Here is a 22,332-nt window from a genome sequence, read left to right as displayed (position 1 = left end):
GACGTGGCGAATGCGAGGGGCTGCTGTTCTTCCCCAGAGAAGCTGGGAAGCCTTCCCGAGCGATGCGTTGGACTGACCGAGTTCTCACACTACGCCCCGGTGAGTCTCAGCAAAGTTAGTGAAAGAGCTAAGTGCACCTAGGAACACTTTTGTGTGCGCTTTTACTCTGAAGACTTGCGGGGTTTGAAAGCCAGAGGAACTTTCCCCTTCACTTCAGCTGGGCTTGGACGAGAGCCCCAAAGAACACACAGTAACCCAACATTGTGAAATTTTGAAATGTATTAGAGAACACTCATTATTTTCTTAGTATCAAAAGAGAGGCCATTATGTAATACGTGCTACCGTAGGGGAACAGGAATGTCTGCTTGGTTCCATGATTACAGGGTAAGTAGTAGCAAGTTAATGCTTAACTATGTTCTTGTAATTTTGTTCAATCCCTCAAGACTGTTAAAAAAAAACCCAAACAGTGGAAAAAGTCTGGAGCGGTTTTATTACGTGACACACAAATACCACCCTATGATCCAATTCACTGCCCTTCAAAACGAGGAAATCCGTCCTCTCCAAAAGAGCGAGCCCGACAGTCTGTAAGTAAAAGGAGAGATGCCCAATTTCTCACCCTGCCTCGTACGCCATTGCCCTGGTAAAGTCACCGACTGTTCCTGTCCTTGCGTGTTAGGAAGTTACAAGAAGTCAGTGCTTGACTATGCTAAAAATATGCTTGCCTGATGCTGGACTGGCAGGACAAAAGCACTGCAGGGATGGTATGTCCTTTGCAAACCCAAAGCCAGTCTTTTGTTGGCACAAATGTCAGGCGAAACCGTGCGCAGCTACTGCTCGCTCTGCTCTGCCGCCACTGCTCCACCAGCACTTTGCTTGCGGTCTCTGTGCCATGCAATGAGAAAGAAGTAAAGCTTTTGCTGCTTCCCAGCAAGGCTGGCAGAAGAGGCGTGGGCTGTACTCCACTGGCTCTGGCGAGAAGCGCGTGGTGGTTTCTGTAGTGTAGGGGGGAGCTGAGCAGCGTCTCCTCAGACAGTCTGCGTACCCTCTGCAGGGCCTCCGGCCCCACTGCAAAAGGCATCAGAAGTTCCTAAAACTCCGCCGTGGGTGTGAGACGGGCCTTTTTGGTTTGTTACGGACCGTTCTGCTAATCGCCGTGACAGCTTCCCTCCCCAGAGCGCAGCGGAGCCGTTGCGCAGGTCCCACCTGCCAGTGGTGTGACTCATCCCCACGGGTGTTGGGGAGAGAGATGGGGAGCGCGGCAGCACCCCCTGGGCCAATCGGGCGGCAGGTGATCTTGGAGGGGCCTCGGCTGGCCCAGGCACGCGTGGCCGTGGCCGTGACCGCGCCGGTGCGTGAGGTGCACCCTGGGTCGCTGCCTGCCGGCGAGACGGGCTGGGGTGTAGCGGCCTCCCGCCGGCAGCTGCCCGCCCGCCGAGCTCCGCCGGCGCGGGGGCGGGCGGTGACGAGGAAGGCGCGCGCGGCGCCTGCGCGGTGGAGGAGCGGCGGCGATGAAGGTGGCGGTGGCGGGGTGCTGCCATGGCGCCCTGGACAAGATGTACGAGACGCTGGAGCTGCTGCAGCGGCGGCACAACGTGCGGCCCGACCTGCTGCTCTGCTGCGGCGACTTCCAGGCCGTCCGCAACGAGGCGGACCTGCGCTGCATGGCCGTGCCCGCCAAGTACCGCCACATGCAGACCTTCTACCGGTGAGCGTCGCCCGGCCCGGCCTGGCCTCGTCCCACCTGGCCCCGGCCCGGCCCGCGCCGCTACAGCAGCTGCCGTGTCTCCGCAGGTACTACTCCGGCGAGAAGAAGGCCCCGGTCCTCACGGTGTTCATCGGCGGGAACCACGAGGCGTCCAACCACCTGCAGGAGCTGCCCTACGGCGGGTGGGTGGCGCCCAACATCTACTACCTCGGTAGGGTCCCCCGGCGGCGTTTTCCCCTCCAGCCCCTTGCCCTGCCCCGGCCCCGCCGTGACGAGCCGCGCTCCCGTCTCCCCTAGGTTACGCGGGCGTGGTGCGGTTCCGCGGCGTGAGGATCGGCGGCATCTCGGGCATCTTCAAGTCTCATGACTACCGGAAAGGTATGGCGGGACAGAGCGGGCCCGGCCGGGTGGGCAGCGGGGAGGGGAGCACTGGGCCCGAGCCGTCGCGGGCGTGTCTGGCTGTTCCTCCTCTTCTCTGAAGCGGCTCTTACGCTGGAATCCTCTCTTGGCTCAACACGCGGATTTTTCTGGAGGTGGTAGATGAGTCGGTAGCTGCCTGGCGACCACAGCAGGAAGCAATGCGCCTTTTGAACGTTGTTGTTGGTACAGTCTTGATTTTTCCATGGGCGGTGTCCTTTTAGCATGCAATGCAAGACTGTTTAGTTTTCCTTGTGTGAAACAGTCAATTTATAAGTGTGGTATTGTAGAAATGTACTGTCCTGAGCTGAGGCTTAGTGTCAGTACATCTCGAGAGCAGTTCCTTCTGGTTATGTGTATGTGTGTTCAGGAGTTCTTCTTTGGAAGGGTCTCCATCAGCAGACGGAAGTCTTGTCACAGATGATACCTGGTATAAGCAAATAGAAGACAGTTTAGTCTTTCTGATCTCCTCAACACATGAAATAACAGTCTCTTACTTGTGATTACTGTACAGTAATATTATCATCAGTAACATACGGCTTCAGAGAAGCTTTGCAGATGGCTTTCAAGCTGCAAAGTATTGAACTAGTTTTATCAAACACCTGATTCTGTCTAATACTTATCAGTGCTAATTAAATTTGTTGTTATCAAGCATACAGTTGGTATGCCTGAATATTGCATGTGGGAGATGAGAATTTTTGACAATAATGCTAACTACTAAAAAAGTAATTTTTCTGTTCATTCTTAAGAGTACATAGGAGCTCTGCTAGGCATTCAGGTTTCTTGTCCCAAGGCAAAGTTGGAGACTATGTCTGTTTTGACAGGGTACATGTTCGCACTTCCAGAGTCTGTGGTGCCTGTGGGCAGTTACAGGCATGTTTAAGCTGCTGCTGAATCTGTTAAGCTGTAGTTGCATGGTTGGTGGCAGCACTCTTGAGGAAACACAAAAAATCACAGGCTCAGTGGCCTGAGTCAGGAGTCAGATCTCATGCAGTGCTTTGTGATCTGTTAGTTTATACCTCTTTCTGAGTTGTTATGTCCTAACTTGTGTTCTGATTACTGACCACTCATAGAGGCTTCTCTATGCTCTCACTATGTCGATGCCCAACTTTTGCCTGTTCCCGTCTACCTTACGTTCTTTGGCTGTGCCAGCATGTTTGCACGTGTAGCCATGATATTAGTAGATACATATGTTTCATGGCTGTGCAGCAAACAGCTCTCTATGTGTGTGATTGCACATGGCTGTGCAGCGTAACTGTGGAGGTAAGGGGTGTGGGGAAGTAATGAGGGGTGTTATCTCACCAGAGAGGTACAAAACCTCATTCAGGAATTAAGCACATAAATCTTTCTGCCAAAAGTTACTTGGTTCAGACAGGTCCTGGGTTTTAAGTATTGGGGTAAAACTCCTGTTCTTTGTTTCCACACCTGAATTACTGTATTCTCTATATTTATGAAAATAAGACACAGAATGGAAATGCTCATTGTTGTAGACACATTTTTACAACACATTTGCCTCACACATAAAAAGTTAGCAGCCTGTTGGTGTAAGCCTCGTGTAAAGGAAATACAGTATCTCCTTTGATTATTGGCAGCCTTGTATTTGGGATTGCTGTAGGTGTCTATATGACCCCAGGAAGCTAGCTTGCGAAGAGTGTTAGGAGGGAACTATTGATTCACGCAACTACTCTTCTTTTCAATGTTTCAGGCCACTTTGAGTGTCCACCATACAACCAGCAAACAATTAGAAGCGCTTACCATGTGAGGAATATTGAAGTCTTCAAACTCAAGCAGGTTAGTGAAAAGTCTATTTTTTTAAACAGTGGTAAATAGTTTTCATTAATTTAGAAGTAAGACGTTAAAGCTACTCTGAACAAGTACACTATTGGATACCAAAAACTCCCAGCTAATCTGGACAGGCCATTTTTATGCTGGGTGTTACTCCACTGTTGTTTCTGCTGAATATCTCCTCCAGCGCTTTGCGTAGCAGTGCAAATTTGATCTGAATCAGGCACAGGCAGGAGTATTTTTTTTGGTGTTTTTTTTTAATTGGATAAAATTCACAGAATGGAAGGTACTCTAGCTATACACCTCTGTTCCAGCTTTACGTTAGCTTTAGGAAGATGGATGCTACCTTGTCTAACATGCACGCTGGTTGGTACAAAGTTAACTAATCAAAATTGAACCAGCTGAATAAGCTGATCCCAAATTCCTGTGGTTGAAGTATTTTTGACTCCAGGGCAAGAAATTCTAAGGACAGATTAGCTTTATTTTTGAGCTATTGCCTACTCCCTGCTTTGTTACAAGGGCTACTCCGTTTGGCTGAGGTTGTGGTGTGAATACATTAATTTATAAGCATCTGGTGAATGATGATTCAGGTTGCAGTTGCACGCTTAAGCATTCAGTAGATATAGAGATGCTGAACATAGGACAAAGGTTTGCTGTCATTGTAAAGAGTTTGATGCGTTTCACTGCAAGTTTCTTATTAGTTGGACTCGGGTTTCATCTAAAAGTGTGTTCTGATGGAAATATGCTGAATATTGAACCAAGACATGCTTAAGACATTGATTAGACTTCTGAGGGGTGCTTCCTTTGAGAAGGAATATCGTGCTTAGCCATTATCCCTTTTAAACAAAGCTTTTAAAAATTTCATGAGGAAGATGCCTTTGATTGTGGGTAGAGAACTTGCTCTATAGCTGTAATTTTTAAGAGTCTTCTTCTGAGTGCCTGGCACTTACTGTGATGATTGATCTCTTTTATAAGGCAGTATATATAAAACACAGCTGACTGTCCCAAGAAAGTGTAGTACAAACCATGGAGACCAGAGTCCCTCGACAACTTCAAAGGCCACCTGAAAGATGGGGCTCAGTGGTGTACTTACTTGCTTTGAAAGTGAGGCTATTGGTCACACCTAGCTCTGTGTTGATCTGAGGTAGAACATGTTGCACATGTTCCATCTTGTGCTGTGTAATTTTGAAACTTCTTTATCATATGTGTTTTATTTATACCGTATGCATTTTGGCTTGACAGTTAAAGCGTCCAATTGATATATTTATGTCACATGACTGGCCAAGGAGCATATATCACTATGGAAACAAGAAACAGCTTCTTAAAATGAAGTCCTTCTTCCGTCAAGAAGTGGAGAGCAACACATTAGGAAGCCCTGCTGCTTCAGAGCTTCTGCAGCATCTGAAACCCACCTACTGGTTCTCGGCTCATCTTCATGTTAAATTTGCAGCTTTCATGCAACACCAGGTAAAGGGGGGAAAAAAAAAAATGAAGAATGTATGCGTCCCAAGCACATTTTAGAATTCCAATGCAAGTAATCACATCCAGAAAAGCAACTTCTTAGTGTTTTTGCTTAGTTATTAAAACTCAGCTTAAGCCCCAAAACGTTAAGCGGTGTTAAGACTACTAGCTTATGTAAGTTAAAGAGATGCTATAAATCAGTGGTGTAACTACCTAATCTTCTTCAGGGACACTGTGAAGTAGTTAACGTTACTGCACTTGAAACTTCTTAATTTAAGTTGATAGAAAAGCACTCTCTCTCCCACTTCATTGGGGAAGGAGACAACTTCAAAACAAGGTGATAGAGAAGCGACTGAAAAGAAGATAGAGGTTAACCGGGGATGGGAGGATGCCTGTAGCAAGGCTTGACAGATGAAGTTGTCTGGTGGCCTGGGTAAAGCCAAAAACCAGCCCCTGTAGGTTGAAACTTCTCTTGGTTTGAGTTATTCCTGAAAGTGGTATGATGTGCTATTCCTATTTGCAAGTTATTTAGCTGTAAAAATGTAACTCTAGACCTTCTAGACTCAACAAGTCTGTTTCCAATTATGTTAAAGTTTTTCTTTTTGCTTCAAGGCTAGGTGTGCTCAGCTGCCTTGCTTAAGGATGAAGTGTGGCTCTTGCTTTATCTTGCTATCATCTGCATCCAGCTTCCTGTTAGACTTCCAGTGAAGTCTGTCTTTCTCTTTGTCCCTCCATCCCTTTCTTATAATCCCATGCTGATTTTCTATTTCAGAAAGTCTTTTTCTGTATAAATTACGCCTTTAAATCTCTCTATATAACTTGTTTAGAATGGTCAAATTTCATAGAAATGCTAATGACTGTGTTAACACTATTTGTTTCCTAGACAAACTCCAAAGAAGAGCTGCCAAAAGCAACAAAGTTTTTGGCTCTGGATAAATGCCTGCCACACAGAGACTTTCTGCAGGTGATGACCGTGTGCAGTGGGTTTTCACTTTTTAAGTACTTCACTTGCCTGGACTGCTAAGTGCTGTGCTTAGATACAAGCTGAAGAATAGTTCTGATAAATGGAGGAATTGGAAAGAAACTAGGAATGGTGCATGTGGGGAACGGTCTCTGTATAATATTGTCTTGAAATAAGCAGACCTTGCGTCCTGTTATGCAGGCGCGGTGTTTCCTTATTCCTACCATTTCCTTCCACCTTAGAACAAGTACTTGACTTAATTGGAGGAGTAGCTCTACTTTAACCTGAAATGAATCTCCTCTTGTGTTTTTTGGTCAAATGTCAAACCTAGGAAGAAAGCCCCTCTTGAGGCTCTTCTTTTTTCACGGTTTAGTTTGGGTCAGCTAGTGCCTCTTGCTTCAGATCTGGATTCACGAATTCAGACAGGATTGAGTCCTAAGTTGAGTACTGTAATTTCCTTTCAGTATTGTGAATTCCAGCAGGAATTGGTGTAACTTCCTAGGAGAATGGCTCTTATGATTATTAGCTCTTAGAAGAGCTAATAGAATCTCAGAATCATCTTATTATGATTAATGGCTCCTAGAACTATGATTATTGAAAATCAGAGCCTGACTAGTGCAGTTTGGGTGAACCAAATGGTTTGATTCGGGTTAAGGTCACTGAAGACAAAGTGATTTGGCTTTCAATTTGTCAGCTGTTGAAAGAGTTTAAAAACATTTCATATTAATTTCATTGCTGTGCTAAGAATGTGTGTTTATACAGCAGAATAACTGTTGCTGTCAATTCTTGACGTGTTTCTACTTGGAAGGCGGCATAAACTTAGGAGTAGGCAAATACTGGTTTCTAAGTTGCATAACTGTCCAGTAGCTGGCAGTAGGGAGGAGGGGGTTCCGCTTTTTAATTACTGTAAGCTAAAATACAGAAATGCCTTTTTTACCTTTGTTGATTGTCCTTTCTTACTCTCTTATTGCTATAAACTTTTATGTAGGGCTCACTTGAGAGGACTTGTTTGAGACCACTAGCCTAGTGTACTTGAAACTTAATTAAAACTCTGTACCATGCAAGTAACACTTCAAACTTTTAATCAGTTTTTGGTGTCAAGAGAAATAACTCACCTCATCTGTTTTCTGGGTTTTTTTAAACAGATAATAGACATAGAGCATGATCCTAGTGCAGGTGACTCGCTGGAGTATGATGCTGAGTGGATTGCAGTCCTCAAGGCCACCAACAGTCTTGTTAATGTGACGCAGAGCTCATGGAATATGCCTGAAAAGAATGGCCTCCATGCCAAGTAAGTTACATGCAAAGTGGAGAGGAAAGCGTGATTTTGCTGGACTGGAAGTAAACTTATCTTAGAGTTGTGTTTCTCTGTTCTGCAGCCTATAATGCCTGTAGGACTTGCTAAATGCCTTGGAAAACAGAGGATGGTGACAAGAGCTGTACTCTAGAGCATACAACTTTACTGCTCTACACGGACAGTTAATTTTGTTTTGCAAACATAAATACTGCCATTTGAGGTGGCAAAAAATACGTGGTGGCTGATCATCTTGCTAGTTGCACTGTGAGACTGAAAATCAGGCTGGATTATGGGGGTGGGTGGGTGAATGCTTATTGAGTGGGTTGACATAATACACAAATCCTTGGTGGGGAGAGGGGAATCTCAGTATTGACCAAAGACTATATACTTTCCTGAAAAATCTTTTGAGAAATTAGGTGTCTGTTGTAAGACGAATTTATTATCCTTCTTTAAAAGTTTCTCTTTGCAGTGGGAACAGGAAATACCTTTTGACTAGCTGCACTTGTTTTAACTCTATACACTTATTTAGGTGGGATTACAGTGCGACAGAAGAAGCCATCAAAGAGGTGTTAGAAGAGCTGAATCATAACCTCAAAATTCCTTGTAACTTCACATTGACAGCTGCTTGTTATGATCCCAGCAAGCCCCAAAAACACGTGGAACCGGTTCATACCATCAATCCACAGACCACTGAGTTTTGTGCCCAGTTTGGCCTCACTGACATCAATGACAGGATCCAGCAAGCTAAAGAAGAGGGCTCAGCACGAGGCGAATATGAAGAGGAGGAGGAGGAAGAGGAGATGGACAGTACTGGGTCAGCAGAGGAACCCAGTGAATATAATACAGATAATTCTGGACTTTCATCCATTAATCCAGATGAAATAATGCTGGATGAAGAAGGTGGCGATGAAGACTTGAGTACATGTTCTGTAGATCCTTCCCCTGATCATCCTCCTGACTTTTCTGCAAGTTTTTCTGACATCCGGATCATGCCAGATTCCATGGCGGTATCGTCTGATGATGCTATGGATTCTACTAACGAGGAACTGGAGAAATCTGCTGTGAGTAAGCAGGTGGAAGAGAAGAGCTTAAATGAGAGACCATTAAAGCGCATTGGTGGTAATGAAAATGGAAACAGTGGCATTAAAAAAATAAAGAGAAGGAATCAAGCTATCTATGCTGCAGAGGATGAAGATAAAACAGAATAATACTTCATATGATGTATAAATAAGTTCTCTCCGTACCTTTTTATGGGAAGGTGGTGAGAACTGTGGTGGACTACTCGTGCTTTTAACCTTACTTGATCTTATTCATGTTACTTTCTTATGCTGAAGAGGCTGTATGTACCTCTCGCAGGGAAGAAGATTTATCCAGATTAAACACCTAAGTCAGAAGCAGACTTTTCCAACAAAATACTTTGTCAAAGGATTTAAAGCTCATGTATAATCAGTTGATTTTGCTTCGGTTCTTGGTTATTAGTGTATACTACGTATCTTCAGCTGTACTGCTATACAAGATTCACTGTGCTTGTTTAACAAGAAAAGAACTCTTAGATTATAACTCAAGTCGAAGTGAGAGGATGTCTGACTTACAAGACTGAATGATTTGATTTTATTGCTTTTGTCTTGTTTTATACTGAACTTTTAATACAAAGTAGCATATGCAATAACTCCGTGAACTAAATTTGAAAATAGAATTCCCATGGTAACAAAACAGCAATAGAAGAGTGAAGATTTTTGTTTCTGGTGATATTCATGCCATAGAAAAACTTTATGGTCATAAACAAAACAATGTGTGTTGTCCAGTATTGGCTTTTAATTACAGTTTTGATAGAGAACCAAGTCGCTTAATTTGAAGCATGACAGTTTTACGGGAACCATGGAAGAGTGCATCTCTGCTCTTAAAAACTCACTTGTGTGCTGTTTCTTAAAACTTGAGAACCATGTCTTAAAATTAAAATGCAAGTAGTTAGGATGAACAGCTTCCCAAACGTGGACGTCATCACTGTCTCAATTCTTACTAATTAAGGCTGTGTTGTATTTTCGTATAAGGTGGTTGATGCTTATAAGTTGCTTGAGACAATAATGCCTACCGTTATCATTAGCCTAAGTCTTCACCTGTCGCTTCTTTTCAGTAGTGTGTAACTTGCTGAATTCTTACAACTGGATTTGGAATCTTCCAAAGTACCTTCATAAACTTCAGCTGAGGGAGAACAGGAGTTGCCAGAATATAGATCCTCTTGGAAGTTGGAAGTTTTCTTTTTACTGTTCTAGTTTGCCCTGAATTATTAGCAAACAAATTACAGTCCTTTGGCCTAAAAGGCTGTGAGGGTAACAAAACTTACTGGACAGTGTTTTCAAGAACTATAGCGTATGTCATTAGACTCATTAGTCTTACAGTCAAGTTCTGCTGGCGTTGTGTGCTGAGCTTTCAGAGTCCAGACGGAGCGGGATTTCCTCATGACTGTGCTGCCCTTGAGAGCAGAGGTAGCTCCTGTTTGCTTTTACTCCTCTCAGGCACAGGCACTGTGGAGAAGAAAGCATCCTGACAGGAAGAGGGAAGTGGACAGGGAGCCAGGAGTGAAATGCGTCGGTGGCTGTGAGTTATGTAGCAGGGAAACACTTTAAGGTCAAGACTTCCGTCTTTAAAATCACTTCCATGTTCTGGGATTCATCTTAGTTCCTCTCATGTCAGCAGTTCACTATGAAAACTAAATGTGTGTAAGTATTCCAGAGCTAGAAAATGGCAAAATTAATGCTCTCCAAAGTTCTGATTAACAGCTTTATACTGGTGGGTTGATGCCATTAACATCCTGTTTTTTTTCCAGAGGATGCTATCTTGTTTATTAAATTATTAATTGGGCCCTCTTAATACTGTTCCTGTATCTCTCTCTGCCTGTTCGTCTGTCAGAATACCCACCAAAGAGAACTGTGGTACAATGTGATGAAAAATTGGAAGTGTTTGGTGTAACCCTCAGGTTATCTAAAGTAGCTGTGAACTATCAGCTAGATTACTGAAGATAGTTGAGTATCTTTAAGGGTCCTGGGCCTGCAATGCTAAAATCTTAAGCATGCCTCATGATCTGGAAATAAAGTATTTTAAGTATAAATTGTGTTATGAACTTGAAAAGTCTCCCAAGAAATCTGCACATGGTATTCAGCTGTCGGATTCTACGTGAACTGGAGTGAAAGATGTGTGCTACATGTAATAGACTTTTTAGACTGACTTCATATGTTTTTAAAGCAAATTATTCTGTCGTGTGTTATTCTCTTTCTGCTAAATGTGTTTTGGCTTTCTAGAAAGCAGGAGACTTTAACAAGATAGAATACTGATTTTTTGCATCTTTAAAGATTTTTTTTTTTAATGAAGTATTTCAGCATCCATTGAACAGAGTGCAGCTGGTAAATATACTTAACATAACTTTTTTTTAGTACAAACCATGTCTGAGCTATATAGAGTTATTGTGCCCTTTCTTGTAGTTGTTCACACCCTCTTTGCAGTTTGAAGTGTCCAGCTGTACTGTGCTCTCGTCCGTTATGGATTTTCCCTGTCAGCAAGATCCTCTGCTGCATGTAGAACTCCATTGAAGCTCTGAACCTGAAGCTTCCCCAGTAAAGACAACCAAATACTCCAAAAAGTATGTAAAACTCTAGGGAAGGCTGACAAAGTTTAATCAATTCTTAAGACCCAGAGTCTTCAGTCCTCTTTAAAAGGAAGCTTTAAAGTCTTTCTGAAAACTTCTGACTTCTGAAATTTTGGTGAGAAACATCTGGAAAATGTTTATCTGTCAGACCCTCGTATCACAGATTTTTCAGTATGTGAGACTTGCACTGAGTCTAAAAATGTTTTTGCTGTTATCTGTAAAGTGCTTGAGAAAAGTGTTCACCTCTTTCATTCCAGGACAGCACACAGGTGTTTTGTTCAAAGCTTGTTCTTAATCAGAGAAAAACAAACTCAGGAAAGGAGTATAGCTTTTTTTCATGAGAAGTGAAGTATTTCTTTTTAAATTAAAGCTATTAAAATCAACTTGTGGCAGCATCCCAAAGTATGTTTATTGTGCTCCCATTATCCTCTGCAATCTCTAACAGCTGGCAAACCTGCATTTACCTCACAGTATCAAAAGTTGACAGTATGAACCCTGATGCGATGTTTTTACTATCCTCCCCCCTGCCATTTAATTCTGTCTTCAGGAGCAATGAGTTCATAGAATTAGTATCCCTATGCCTCAAGGTGTGAAATACAGGGGGGGCTAATACCAACATATCAGATCTTATAGAAGTCTATAGCAAAACTGAGTGAAGTCCTGTTTTTTGGGGGTATTTTCTGCCAAAACCCAACCCAAACCCAAACAAATTCACAAAAGCAACAAAAACAATGACAAAAAAAGGAACCCACACCATCTATTTTAGGTGCAGCGAGGCAGAGGATGGGAAGTGGCATGCCGTGCCTGTGTCTCAGATGAAGATTGTGCCTGAGTAACCGGTTCTCAACAACGCTCTAGGTCTGTCTATACCTGGTGTGGCTGAATTGCCAACTCACACCCCACTCACACCGTCTTCATTATGTTCCAGGAACTCCACACAGACAGGGCAAGACGCAGGACGAGGATGTGTCAGAAGGACCCGCAGAACTCCACCATTTCCACTAATGCAGTCAGAACATAAGGTAGCTGAAGCTAAACCTGGTTGCTTGTAATGAAAAAAGGTCAGGCTGTTGTTGGACAGCTGAGGGGCTGTCCTGAAAGCCGGGCTAGGGTCCCTGTCCCACAGGGTGTGGAACGGGGACTGGGAAAACAGCAGTGGGGGGGGGGTGCCTGTTTATGGTGCTGTGTGAGAAGCCTGTGGTAGGGGTCAGCCTCCCCCTGCCTCAGTGTCAGGGCTTCAGTCAGGTGAAGTCAGTCACCCAGCCCCACGTTTGGCGTCTTCCTGGAGGGCTGATGGAGTAAGCTCTGCAGTGGGGCTGAGGGAAATACCAGGGGCTGAGCCAGTCCCCTGAGCTGCCTGCGCCTCCGCAGACGGCTGCCTCCGTCCCAGCTCCCCGAAGCCCGCGGGCACGGCGGAGGCAGCGTTTCCCGCCGCGCAGGGGAGCGCGCGGGACAGGCCGGCACCTGCCGCGCCCTGCTCCACGCGTGCGCGCAGCGCCCGCCGGGCTGCACGCGGCTCCCGGCCGGGGGGGGGGGGGGGGGGGGGGGGGGCGGTGGCGGCGGGCGCATGCGCGCGGGAGGCGGGGCCGCCCCGCGGATCGCTGTGGCGGGGCGGGGGGAGCGCACGCGCCGTGGCGGCGGGCTGGCGGAAGGTAGCGGCGGTTCGGCGTCGGCCGATTCGCTGGGCGCGAGGCCGCGGCGCCCCGCCTCCGCCGCCCCCGCCCCCTTCCCCCCCCACTCACCCCCGCCCGGCGGCGCTGCGCTGCGCTCCGCGATGAGGCCGTGCCCGCCGGCGGCGGCAGCGGCGCGCGCGCGAGCGTGAGGGCGCCGCCGCTGGAGCTGCTGCTGGTGCTGCGTCCGCCAAGATGGCGTGCGTGCTGGAGGCGCCGCTCCGCATGAGCGTCCTCTCGGTGAGTGCCGCGGCCCCTGCGCCGCCGCCGCTGCCGCCCGTTAGCGCGGCCGCCGGGGGGGGCGCCCGCCTGCCGCTGGGCTCGGCCTGACCTTGGCCTTCGCGGGGGCCGGGCCGCGGGCTGTGCGGGGGCCCCCGGCACCTGCCGGGCCCCTTTGTGTGGTGGTGGGGGGCCCGGCGGGCCGGCCCCGGGGCCGGGAGTGGGCCTGGCGGGCTGTGGTGGGCCGCAGGGGTGACATGGGCGTCGGTAGGGCGCTCGTTCCCTTGTGCCCCCCCCCCCCTCCGCCCCCGTCGCAACAACTTCTTCCCCGAGGGGGTTTTCTCTTCAAAACGGCATTCCCCCCCTTTTCTGAGGAGTCTGTTCCCATTTTTGTTAGAGGTACTGGCTCTTCTGAACGTATTTTTACCTGATGACACGACTTACACTCTTCAGCTGCTCTCCTGTAAATGTTTTTGGTCCCTCTAAAACTCCTGCTCAGCAAAAAGAGGGTTCATTGACATTATTTTGAGCTGTTATAACCAAGCTGCTGCAGAGGAGCATAGGGTCTCTCAGAAGTGTACCGGGCTGGTCGTGGCTGGCAAAACATGCTCTCCCAGCCTTTCCTAGCAAGTGGGTGTTGTTTTGGTGGCGAAACGCTGATCTTCTCATAACAGCTCTTTGGGATCTCACGACACAGCATTGTTGGCTTTTGCTGCAGGGAGGAGGCTGATGTGTTGCATCTGTGGGCAGGGCGCTGGTGTTGCGGAAGGGGGTCTGACAACTACCACTAGTTTCCTTTCCTTGGGAAAGCTGAGAGTAAGTAGAACAGCCGGTGCTGGTTGCCCAGTCCTGCTGCTCATCAGAGTTGTGCGCTGGGAGTAATAAAGCAAAAGGTATAGCGTGGATACTGCTTTAAAGAGCTGAGGTTTTGGGCTTTTTTTTTTTTTCCTTAGAATTTCTTACTAGGTGAGAGAACCGTGAAACTGATGATGTTGATAAATTCTTTGTTTTTGGGGACTACCTGAAAAACTCGTTTACCTGGATATGAATGCCCTTCTTCTACATATTGTGAACCTAGTAGTTGATAGGGTGAAAGCCAGGATATTTTAGAAACAGAAAGCAGTGGGATCTCTGAAGTGCGGAAGACTTTTGCATATAAATACATAGATCAGGTAGATAAAAGTCTACTGCTGGTCTCAAAAATATTGCCTTTCATTACATGGTGGAAGTTTATCTGTAGAATTTATTTGGCATAATTTAATAGTATTCCTGGAGACAAAGGAGTCTTGCTGCCCCTAGATGATTCTTCTTCTCTCAGAGTTGTGTGAGACCACAAGCAAGAAGCTGCTGGTGCTTCTGATATCTGGGTGGGGAAGCAGGAGCAGATTCAGCCCAAGAGTAGATACTTGCAAAAGCAAGAAAGAGTTTTCAATTCCCTTATAGCTTCTTTCAAGGAAAACTCATAAGGAAAAAATGGGAAAAGCCTAATAAAAAGTTGAGCTGGCAAAAAGAAAAAAAAAAGTGAGATAATGGAAACGTACCCTGGCATGTGTTCGTGAGAACCTGGAGGGAAAATTCCCTTCCCCTTTCCCACCCTTGTTTTTTGGAACGCTTGCCATCTCCAGCTTTGGATCTTCTCAAAGGGAATAACAAATCATTGGTGCATAGATGTTTAGCTTACAAGCATGGTCCTGTTGCTGAGAAGAGAGTTCACTTTGTCCTATAAAGTAGCTATGGGAATGTTATGGAGAATATTGTGCTGCTGTCCCTGTTGAAGTTGAGTGGGACAGTATATAGAAGGATGATCTCTGAAATGTGTAGATATGTTATGATAAAGTAAGTTACAGAAAAATGTCTTGATACAAGCTTCCTTATTTTCGAGAGCTTGTTTGTGGGTATGCTTCTTGAGCAACATTAACTGCTCTTACAAACTTTTTCTTTCAGGAATTCATGTTTTTTCTATATAGTAATTGAACATAATAAAATTGGAATTTAAGGCAGTGCTGATAACTGAAGTAGACCCCTTTTGCATGCCCTGTTCATAAACAGCACTCTGTTAACTTGCTTTGACTCGTAACACATTGTTATCTACATTAAGTACATCATCTTCTTTAAATCACACTTGAACACAGGGTTAATTCTTTGGGTGGATGTTGCCCAGCAGTAACATACTGCACATTTAAATATGATTCTGTGGTTTTGCTGCTATCTTGCCTGATAGGTTTCGTAGACTTAATGCTGCGTTAGCCATTCCTGTTTGTCTGCCATTATATGAATTGATATAAACTATTACAATTTTTTTTTTTCTTCTCTGCAGGAGGTAACGGCTAGTAGCCGCCACTATGTTGATAGATTATTTGACCTCGATCCTCAGAAAGTCCTGCAAGGTGTCATGTAAGTCATCTGAAACACACTTAGGCTGTTGGTTGTGCATAAGCTAGGTTTACTTGAATTACACTAGAGTTGTACGTCAAGGGCCAGAAGCTCTTCCTATCTTTTTTTGAGAAATCTTGTTGGAAAATTTTAATGCAAACATGATAGTATTGTTTTAGCAGACTGTCACTCTGTAGTGCATATGGTTCATAACGCAGCCTCCCAGTTGCCAGCAATGAGATTAAATGTTCTGTGAGCATTCAAAATTTTTTTGGATACATATCTTCCTTTTGGCCACCTTTTGCTCCTTTTCCAGGTCTGTTGAGATTCTCTTCTCTTATTCCACTGCCAAGTCAGTGTACCTGCCTCTTACTCTTTCTGCTGCTGCTGTGCCTGAGTGTTGGCTTTTTTTTTTTAATGCATGGCTTCTATCTCACTGATGGGAACTGCGAGCTGAAAGAAAATGCTACCATAGAAATTAATTTGGATGCAAATTATATTTCAGTACTTCTGTTGCATGCCAGTGATAAGGGGTAATGACTGAAAGAGTGAGTAGACGACTTGCCCTGCTGAACAGGTAGTAAAACTGCTGCAAAGATCTGGTTGTTTTCATGCTGTCCTTGGGCTATAAGCTTTCCGTTATAACCACACAGCAACATGGCAAACAAGTTGTTGCCCAGGACTGACTTTTGATGGTGAAACCAGACCTTTTCAGGCTTACCAGTAACTTGATGGCTGTGGCTATCTAGCAAAACACCAGAAGACATTGAAGGACCAAGTGGATCAAAAAGCCGAGAATGTTGGTTGTCTTGCTTAGGACAATCTAAGATGTTTTCCAGTAGCAGATGAAAAAAATTATTGCAGAAGGTGTCCCAGGGGCAACATATTAGAATTAGTGTCCCTTTGAAACACATGAAAAACACAACATGCATAAAACTGTCCTGGAAACGTTATTGGTTGAAATACCCCCTTACCTGTGTAAAAACTTCTGGTACACCACCGTAACTACGTACAGGTTCTTAACTCTTCCCTGTAGGACAGTCTGGTTTTGCTTCCATCCCTTGGCCTTCTTAGTCCACTACTCATGAGGGCTGGTGTGCTGGTCCCAGGGGCAAGGATGTGTCTCATCCTATGTCCAAGTGAGTTGACTGAGCCCCTCTTTTCTCCTTGGCAGATGCTCTGAGCCCTGGGTGGCGCTCCCTCCCTGCTCTCCTTTCTTTTCAAAGGACTGGAACCCACAACCCTTGGTAATCCCTTCCCTATCTTTTGAGGTGTTATTCGTATCTTTTGAAGTATAACTGATTTCTCAGAAACAAAAGTTTTAGGCAGTATCTTTGTCTCAGCTAACGTCTGAAATTCTTCATCTTGTCCATGGATGTCAGTGGATTCTATGCTGAGATGCTTTTCTTGCATTTAAAGACAAGAAAATATGTATTTATTTCACAATAGCTTTCAAAGGGCAGATTTGGATGGTAAACTGTATTTGTGATGCTCTGGTTAAAATCCTAATTCTGAGAGTATATCTTTCCTGACATTGAGCAAATCCTATGTGGTAGATCTGTTATTTTCCAAATATTGGTGGGTGGGTGTGAAACAGTCCAATTTAGAAGAGTGTATATATAAAAATAGAATTTAGAATAGTGTATATATAAAAAAGTTTCTGTCAGTCCAAGATTCTCTTTGGGCAGCGTGGTGGTTCAACCCCATTCGGCAACTAAGCACCACGCAGCTGCTTGCTCACTCCCCCCTCGCCCAGTGGGATGGGGGACAGAATCAGAAAAAAGTAAAACTCGGGGGCTGAGATAGAGACAGTTTAATAGGACAGAAAAGAAGACAATAATAATAATAATAAAATGACAATAATAATACTAAAAGAATTAGACTATACAAAACAAATGATGCACAATGCAATTGCTCACCACTTGCCGACCAATGCCCAGTTAGTTCCCGAGCAGCGATCCGCTCCTCCCAGCCAACTCCCCCCAGTTTATATACTGGGCATGATGTCATATGGTATGGAATATCCCTTTGGCCAGTTTGGGTCAGCTGTCCTGGCTGTGTCCCCTCCCAACTTCTTGTGCCCCTCCAGCCTTCTTGCTGGCTGGGCATGAGAGGCTGAAAAATCCTTGACTTAGTATAAACACTACTTAGCAACAACTGAAAACATCAGCGTGTTATCAACATTATTGTCCTACTAAATCCAAAACACTGCACTATACCAGCTACTAGGAAGAAAATTAACTCTATCCCAGCCGAAACCAGGACAGGCAGAAAAATACTGCTTTGCCCTTCTTCCTTTGACTTCAGGGTATCTGAAGAGGTATTGAAGTTGGAATGAACTGATATTTGAGGTGGAGTAGAAGAGATTTAAAGTTCTACCAGAAGTGTCTGTCAGAAGCTTTACCAGATATTCTGCATACTTTGCTGAAAATCTTTGGTTCCTAAGATGTGCTGGTTTTTTTCCTGCATCCTGGCTGAAAATACTGATGACCTAGATTTTTATTTTGATTGATGGAACTGTACAAATATCAAGGATCAGAAAATAGGCTGTCTTAAGAGACTTTGTTTCTGCAGATTGTCTTCAGTTACAATAGTCCTGTTCTTCATATGGTATTAAAGACGCTTGAAGGAATAACTTGGGTTTGGGGCTTTTTTAATTTGCATCCTTGTAATTTTAATGAAAATCAACTTCTGAATGAGGTTTGATAAAGGTAAAGTATAGCTAAATGCTTCTTGAACTTGAAAATCATGCCAATCCAGTTGTCATCTTGTAACTTGAGAAAGCTTTTAATTACATATTCTGAAAGTATTTAAATGATCAAATCTCTTCTTTTCCTTTCTTTCCCATGAATTGTCAGAGAGGTTGTGTTCAGAATCTTCTTTTGTCCAGACAGTGAAGTCTTACCTGGCTAGGAGCTTTTTCTTTTTCCTCCTCATGGGAAAACTGAGAAACCATTTCCCTTTTTTCTGGTACTGCTGTATGTGGTTCTATTGATCTTATTTCAAAACGTGAAGTTTCCTGCAGAACATTTGTTCACATCATTTCTGTCATGTTCATCTGGGTATTGATAGTAGGTAGGAAGGGGAGGATTGTGTGTGTACCTGTCAGTAAATGATGAATTTCAGTTCAGTATTTGAAATGTTGAGACTCTTACAAGGGTGACTGCTGCCTTTTACTGTACCTGATAGTGAGCTATTTAAAGTGTGCAAGGCCCACATCTTCATACCCACATCTGAATGGCAGTGTATGTATTTACCTTTCTATTTACTGTCTTTATAAATGAACACTCTTAATATAGTAGTTTCCTTCTCTAAACATAAACTCTACATTGTAGCCATACTTATGCTTGAGAGGTCTTACAGGTTTGCTTTGTGTCTACTTACGTGCTCTTCTAAACCTTTCATCTTCTACATACTGCTCTACAGTTCAAATTTTCTCAGATACAATTTGACTGCATTCTGCAAGGTCAGCATTAATGTCGGGTATGCAGCTATCGAATACATTTAGTGTTGACAGCGCATAGACTACCTCAAACAGATATTGTAGGAGATTAAATACTGTGTTCTCTCAGAAGGTCTCTTAAATGTTTTGCCATTATTGGTGGAGGAGCAGAACATAGATAGCTCTGTAAATTTCTGCATTGTTATAAGAGCTTCATTTGTCCCAAGATGGTTGCTGCAACATCATCCTGTGCTTTGCAGTGTGGCAGGTTTTTTTTGTTTTGGTTTGGTTTTTTGTTTGTTTGTTTGTTTTTAAACAATACTGGGTAGCGATCCTTAAATTATCATTTGCTTTTCACCTGCTCTTAAGCTCAGGACCACATTATTCAGATGCAAGACTGATACCTATTTTTGTCCTCTAATTTATTTGCTGGTCAGGGGCTTCTTTGAGAGACATTTTGTCATGCTTACATTTAGCCTGATGTCTTCAAAGAGGCAATCTATCATTTTATGGAGAGCTATGTAATTCCATCTCAACAGCTGGTTTTGAAAGGAGCATTCTTTCTGACGAATCTGACTTACTCAAGGTCCCAACTGTTTCTCATCAGGCTGTTCGTCAGCAGTCAGAGGGTGTCATCTTTTAAGGCTTGTAAATAATCATCTTTGTGGTGCACTGAAAATTCCTATGCTACTGCTTTTTCTGTCCTTTATGGATGTGCTTATCCAGCCAGCTGGAGTTACTAGACAAGCATCTTCCAAACTTGTGTGAGCATTTCATTTCTCAGGAAAATGAGAGAAACATCCTATAGAAATGGCACTTGGTACTGAAGAACCAATTTCAAAGTGTATGTCTACAGTATCTTCCTTTTTCCCAGGAAGCATGTCTAGTGCTGTGGTGGGAATACTGGTACAGATCTATGCAGTATATTTAATTTGAGTTATATATGCTTTCTACACAGTATGATTTTGGGTGTTTGAGAATTGATGTTGTTGATAAGGAAAGTATAATAGTTGGCATACGGGTAAGAACTTGCGGACCGCTTTGAATCTGACGGTTATGTTTTTAGGGTGCCTGCAGATGTAGACTGACAGTGCTGCAGTGGTTAGTGGTTATGCTCAATGTTTTAAAGACTCTGAAACTGCCATTTTAGTACAACCAGGGTGTAACTGGGCTTCCAGGATAGGTTCTTGGATGCAAAGTTAGGTAAGTGTTAAAAGCTCCTCTAAGGGACAATGGACTTGTACTTGCATTTGACTGAAGATGTTTCGTACTGCTTTGTTTCTGCCTTCTTCAAACAGAAGATACCAGAAGGTAGTCACAAACCAGAAAAAAAACCCCTTATTTTAAGTAGTAACACTGCTGTTATGGAACCTATCTTGTATCTCTTTTGTGGTCAGTCGCTTCGAAATTAGTTGGGAACACCTCAAACAGTGTGTGTTTTTTACATCCAACTTTTTTCATTTGTCTATTCTTGGATTCGAAAAAAATGTTCCAGGTACGCATTTAGATGACTGTATAATAGTGTCTTGTATTTCTCAGCTGGCAATTGGAATGAGAGCATCAGTGCAGTGTTCCACACATGCCGGCAGGGAAAGCTGTGTGAAATATAAGAGGCAGCTTCATGGAGTGGGAAGAGAAGAAATTCCCATCTCAGTTCTAAAGGAGCAACAGGTACCCCCTTCAGACAGTTATGAAGAGGCTACTTCTGCGTCTTGTTCTTCATGTCCTGTTAAAAACCTTCTGTAAGACTAAATAATGAACAGCACTTGTTTTCACATTGTGCATCCCGAACATATGCAATCACATTTTTGGTCTCTCAGTGGGCACCTCGAACCTAAATTTTCTGCAGGAGCCGTGTTTTGTTCTTTGCATATTCCCTTGCTTCAGTTTTCACCAGAATGACCCTGTGGAAACAGAGCAGTGCTTAGAGGATTGTTCCTGTTATACTTTGCCTCTGTACATTTTTGATCAGTTCTGTTATCTCCTAGACAGTACTCTGTAGTAAATGCATATTCTTTCACATGCAATAGGGAACTTTGAGGTCTAATTGGCTAAGAACAAGTGATGAAACTTTTTGAAGCGTTGTTTTTGTGCAGTGTCATTCACGTGTTGAGGGAAGAGGATCCTGAGTCTCTTCTGTTGATACTTTGTGAACTGCAGGATAGGCTCTTTGTGGCTTGGAAATGGAGAGCTTGTTCTTTAGGTTGCAGAATCTGTCAGAAATTTGAGCAGGTTTAGGTGATGCTGAGAGGGTGCTGGGAGCACTACTCCATTTGTTGATTTCTCCCTTTCAGGAGGTAAGCTGAGGAATCTAATAGCTAGACAAGCTTTTCAGAGTGATAGAAGATGAAATTGAAAGGCCTCAAACATCATTTCAGAATTTAGTGCTCTGTGAAGAGTGTTTTTTTAATATAATAGGTTTTGTAGAGTCGGATGGAAGAATAGTGTAGATACAGAGGGAAGAGAGGAAGATGCAATAGGAAGAAAGTGTGTTCCTGTTGTAGAATAAGATACTCTCTTGCTTTTGTGCTTTCTTTGTAATGCAGCAAAAGGTACAAATGCATAATGCTATTTTTTGCAAGTAAATTGTTACGTATTGTAACTCCTGGTCTACTATTTAGAGGTGGGCTGAACTTTAGGAAATTAGGTTATTAGATTTGGCTAGCAGTCTTCAGCGTAATAGAGTTGTTTAATATTTCAAGCCGTGCAGTTGCCATTCTGAGCCTGTGAGAGAGGATTGATGATTAATGAATCTGTTTTAGTGCTGCCTTTCAGAAGGGCATGAAGCCACTTTTCTCCAAAATCCCTCTCTTGGTGCCAACCTCAGAGTAGTGATGCTGTTGCTGTGATGATTTCAGGCTGTAAGTAGGATGAGAGAGGAGAAACAACTTCTATCAGACTAGCTGATGTAGCTGGAGAAAATCAAGTGAGTACCGGTCACAGAAGTCTTGAGGTCTGAGTTAGAAGTTGCAAACTTCAAGCTGAGCACAGTTGAATACTCTGAGGTCATTCAGAGTTTAATTTAACTTTATTAATCTGTTAGACAAATGCGGAGGAGAGGCACTTGCCTGTAAGGGAGGGCAAAATGTAGCAGGCAGCTGAGGGAGAAATAGCTGTTATGCCCTTTCGGAGTGCATGTGGGTATTATTAAGACTGAACTAGAGGCTGGGCCTGAGGGATGTGTGCCACAAAATCAGCAATGCTACTGAGTTTGTGATTCTTAATATTTAGAGTTTGATTTTTTGGTTCTAAGCTGCCAGTTCAAATTAAATGGAATCAGCATTTAAAAAATTGAATTTACTTACTTTCCGAAACAAGCTCATTTTCAGTTTGCAATATGAAACTATGTTTTTTTTAGG

At 44.0% G+C, this 22,332-nt stretch overlaps 2 protein-coding genes across 6 annotated transcripts in view; both read left to right on the top strand.

The window, feature by feature from the left end:
• Positions 1-1,508: 1,508 nt before the first annotated feature.
• Positions 1,509-11,591, top strand: DBR1 (debranching RNA lariats 1). The gene is made up of 8 exons (XM_050902801.1): positions 1,509-1,705; positions 1,792-1,916; positions 2,003-2,083; positions 3,828-3,913; positions 5,150-5,374; positions 6,252-6,332; positions 7,475-7,620; positions 8,156-11,591. The coding sequence occupies exons 1-8, from the start codon at positions 1,509-1,511 to the stop codon at positions 8,832-8,834; spliced, it is 1,620 nt and encodes a 539-aa protein (XP_050758758.1). The 3' UTR covers positions 8,835-11,591.
• Positions 11,592-13,102: 1,511 nt separating this feature from the next.
• Positions 13,103-22,332, top strand: part of ARMC8 (armadillo repeat containing 8) — an 80,642-nt gene continuing 71,412 nt past the window's right edge. For 4 of the 5 annotated variants that reach the window (XR_007766999.1, XM_050902255.1, XM_050902257.1 and 1 more), the window contains exons 1-2: positions 13,103-13,179; positions 15,476-15,552. Coding sequence is in view for 3 of the 5 variants with exons in the window: in XM_050902255.1 (XP_050758212.1) it covers positions 13,135-13,179; positions 15,476-15,552 (122 nt within the window). In the remaining 2 variants the exon portion in view is untranslated. Of the gene's footprint in view, positions 13,180-15,475; positions 15,553-20,594; positions 20,645-22,332 lie in introns of those variants that run through there. The other variant, XM_050902256.1, reaches the window with a different exon arrangement.

The sequence above is a fragment of the Gymnogyps californianus genome, chromosome 10 (assembly GCF_018139145.2).
Source record: "Gymnogyps californianus isolate 813 chromosome 10, ASM1813914v2, whole genome shotgun sequence".
NCBI lineage: Eukaryota > Metazoa > Chordata > Aves > Accipitriformes > Cathartidae > Gymnogyps > Gymnogyps californianus.
This window is presented reverse-complemented; position numbering and strand designations above follow the sequence as displayed.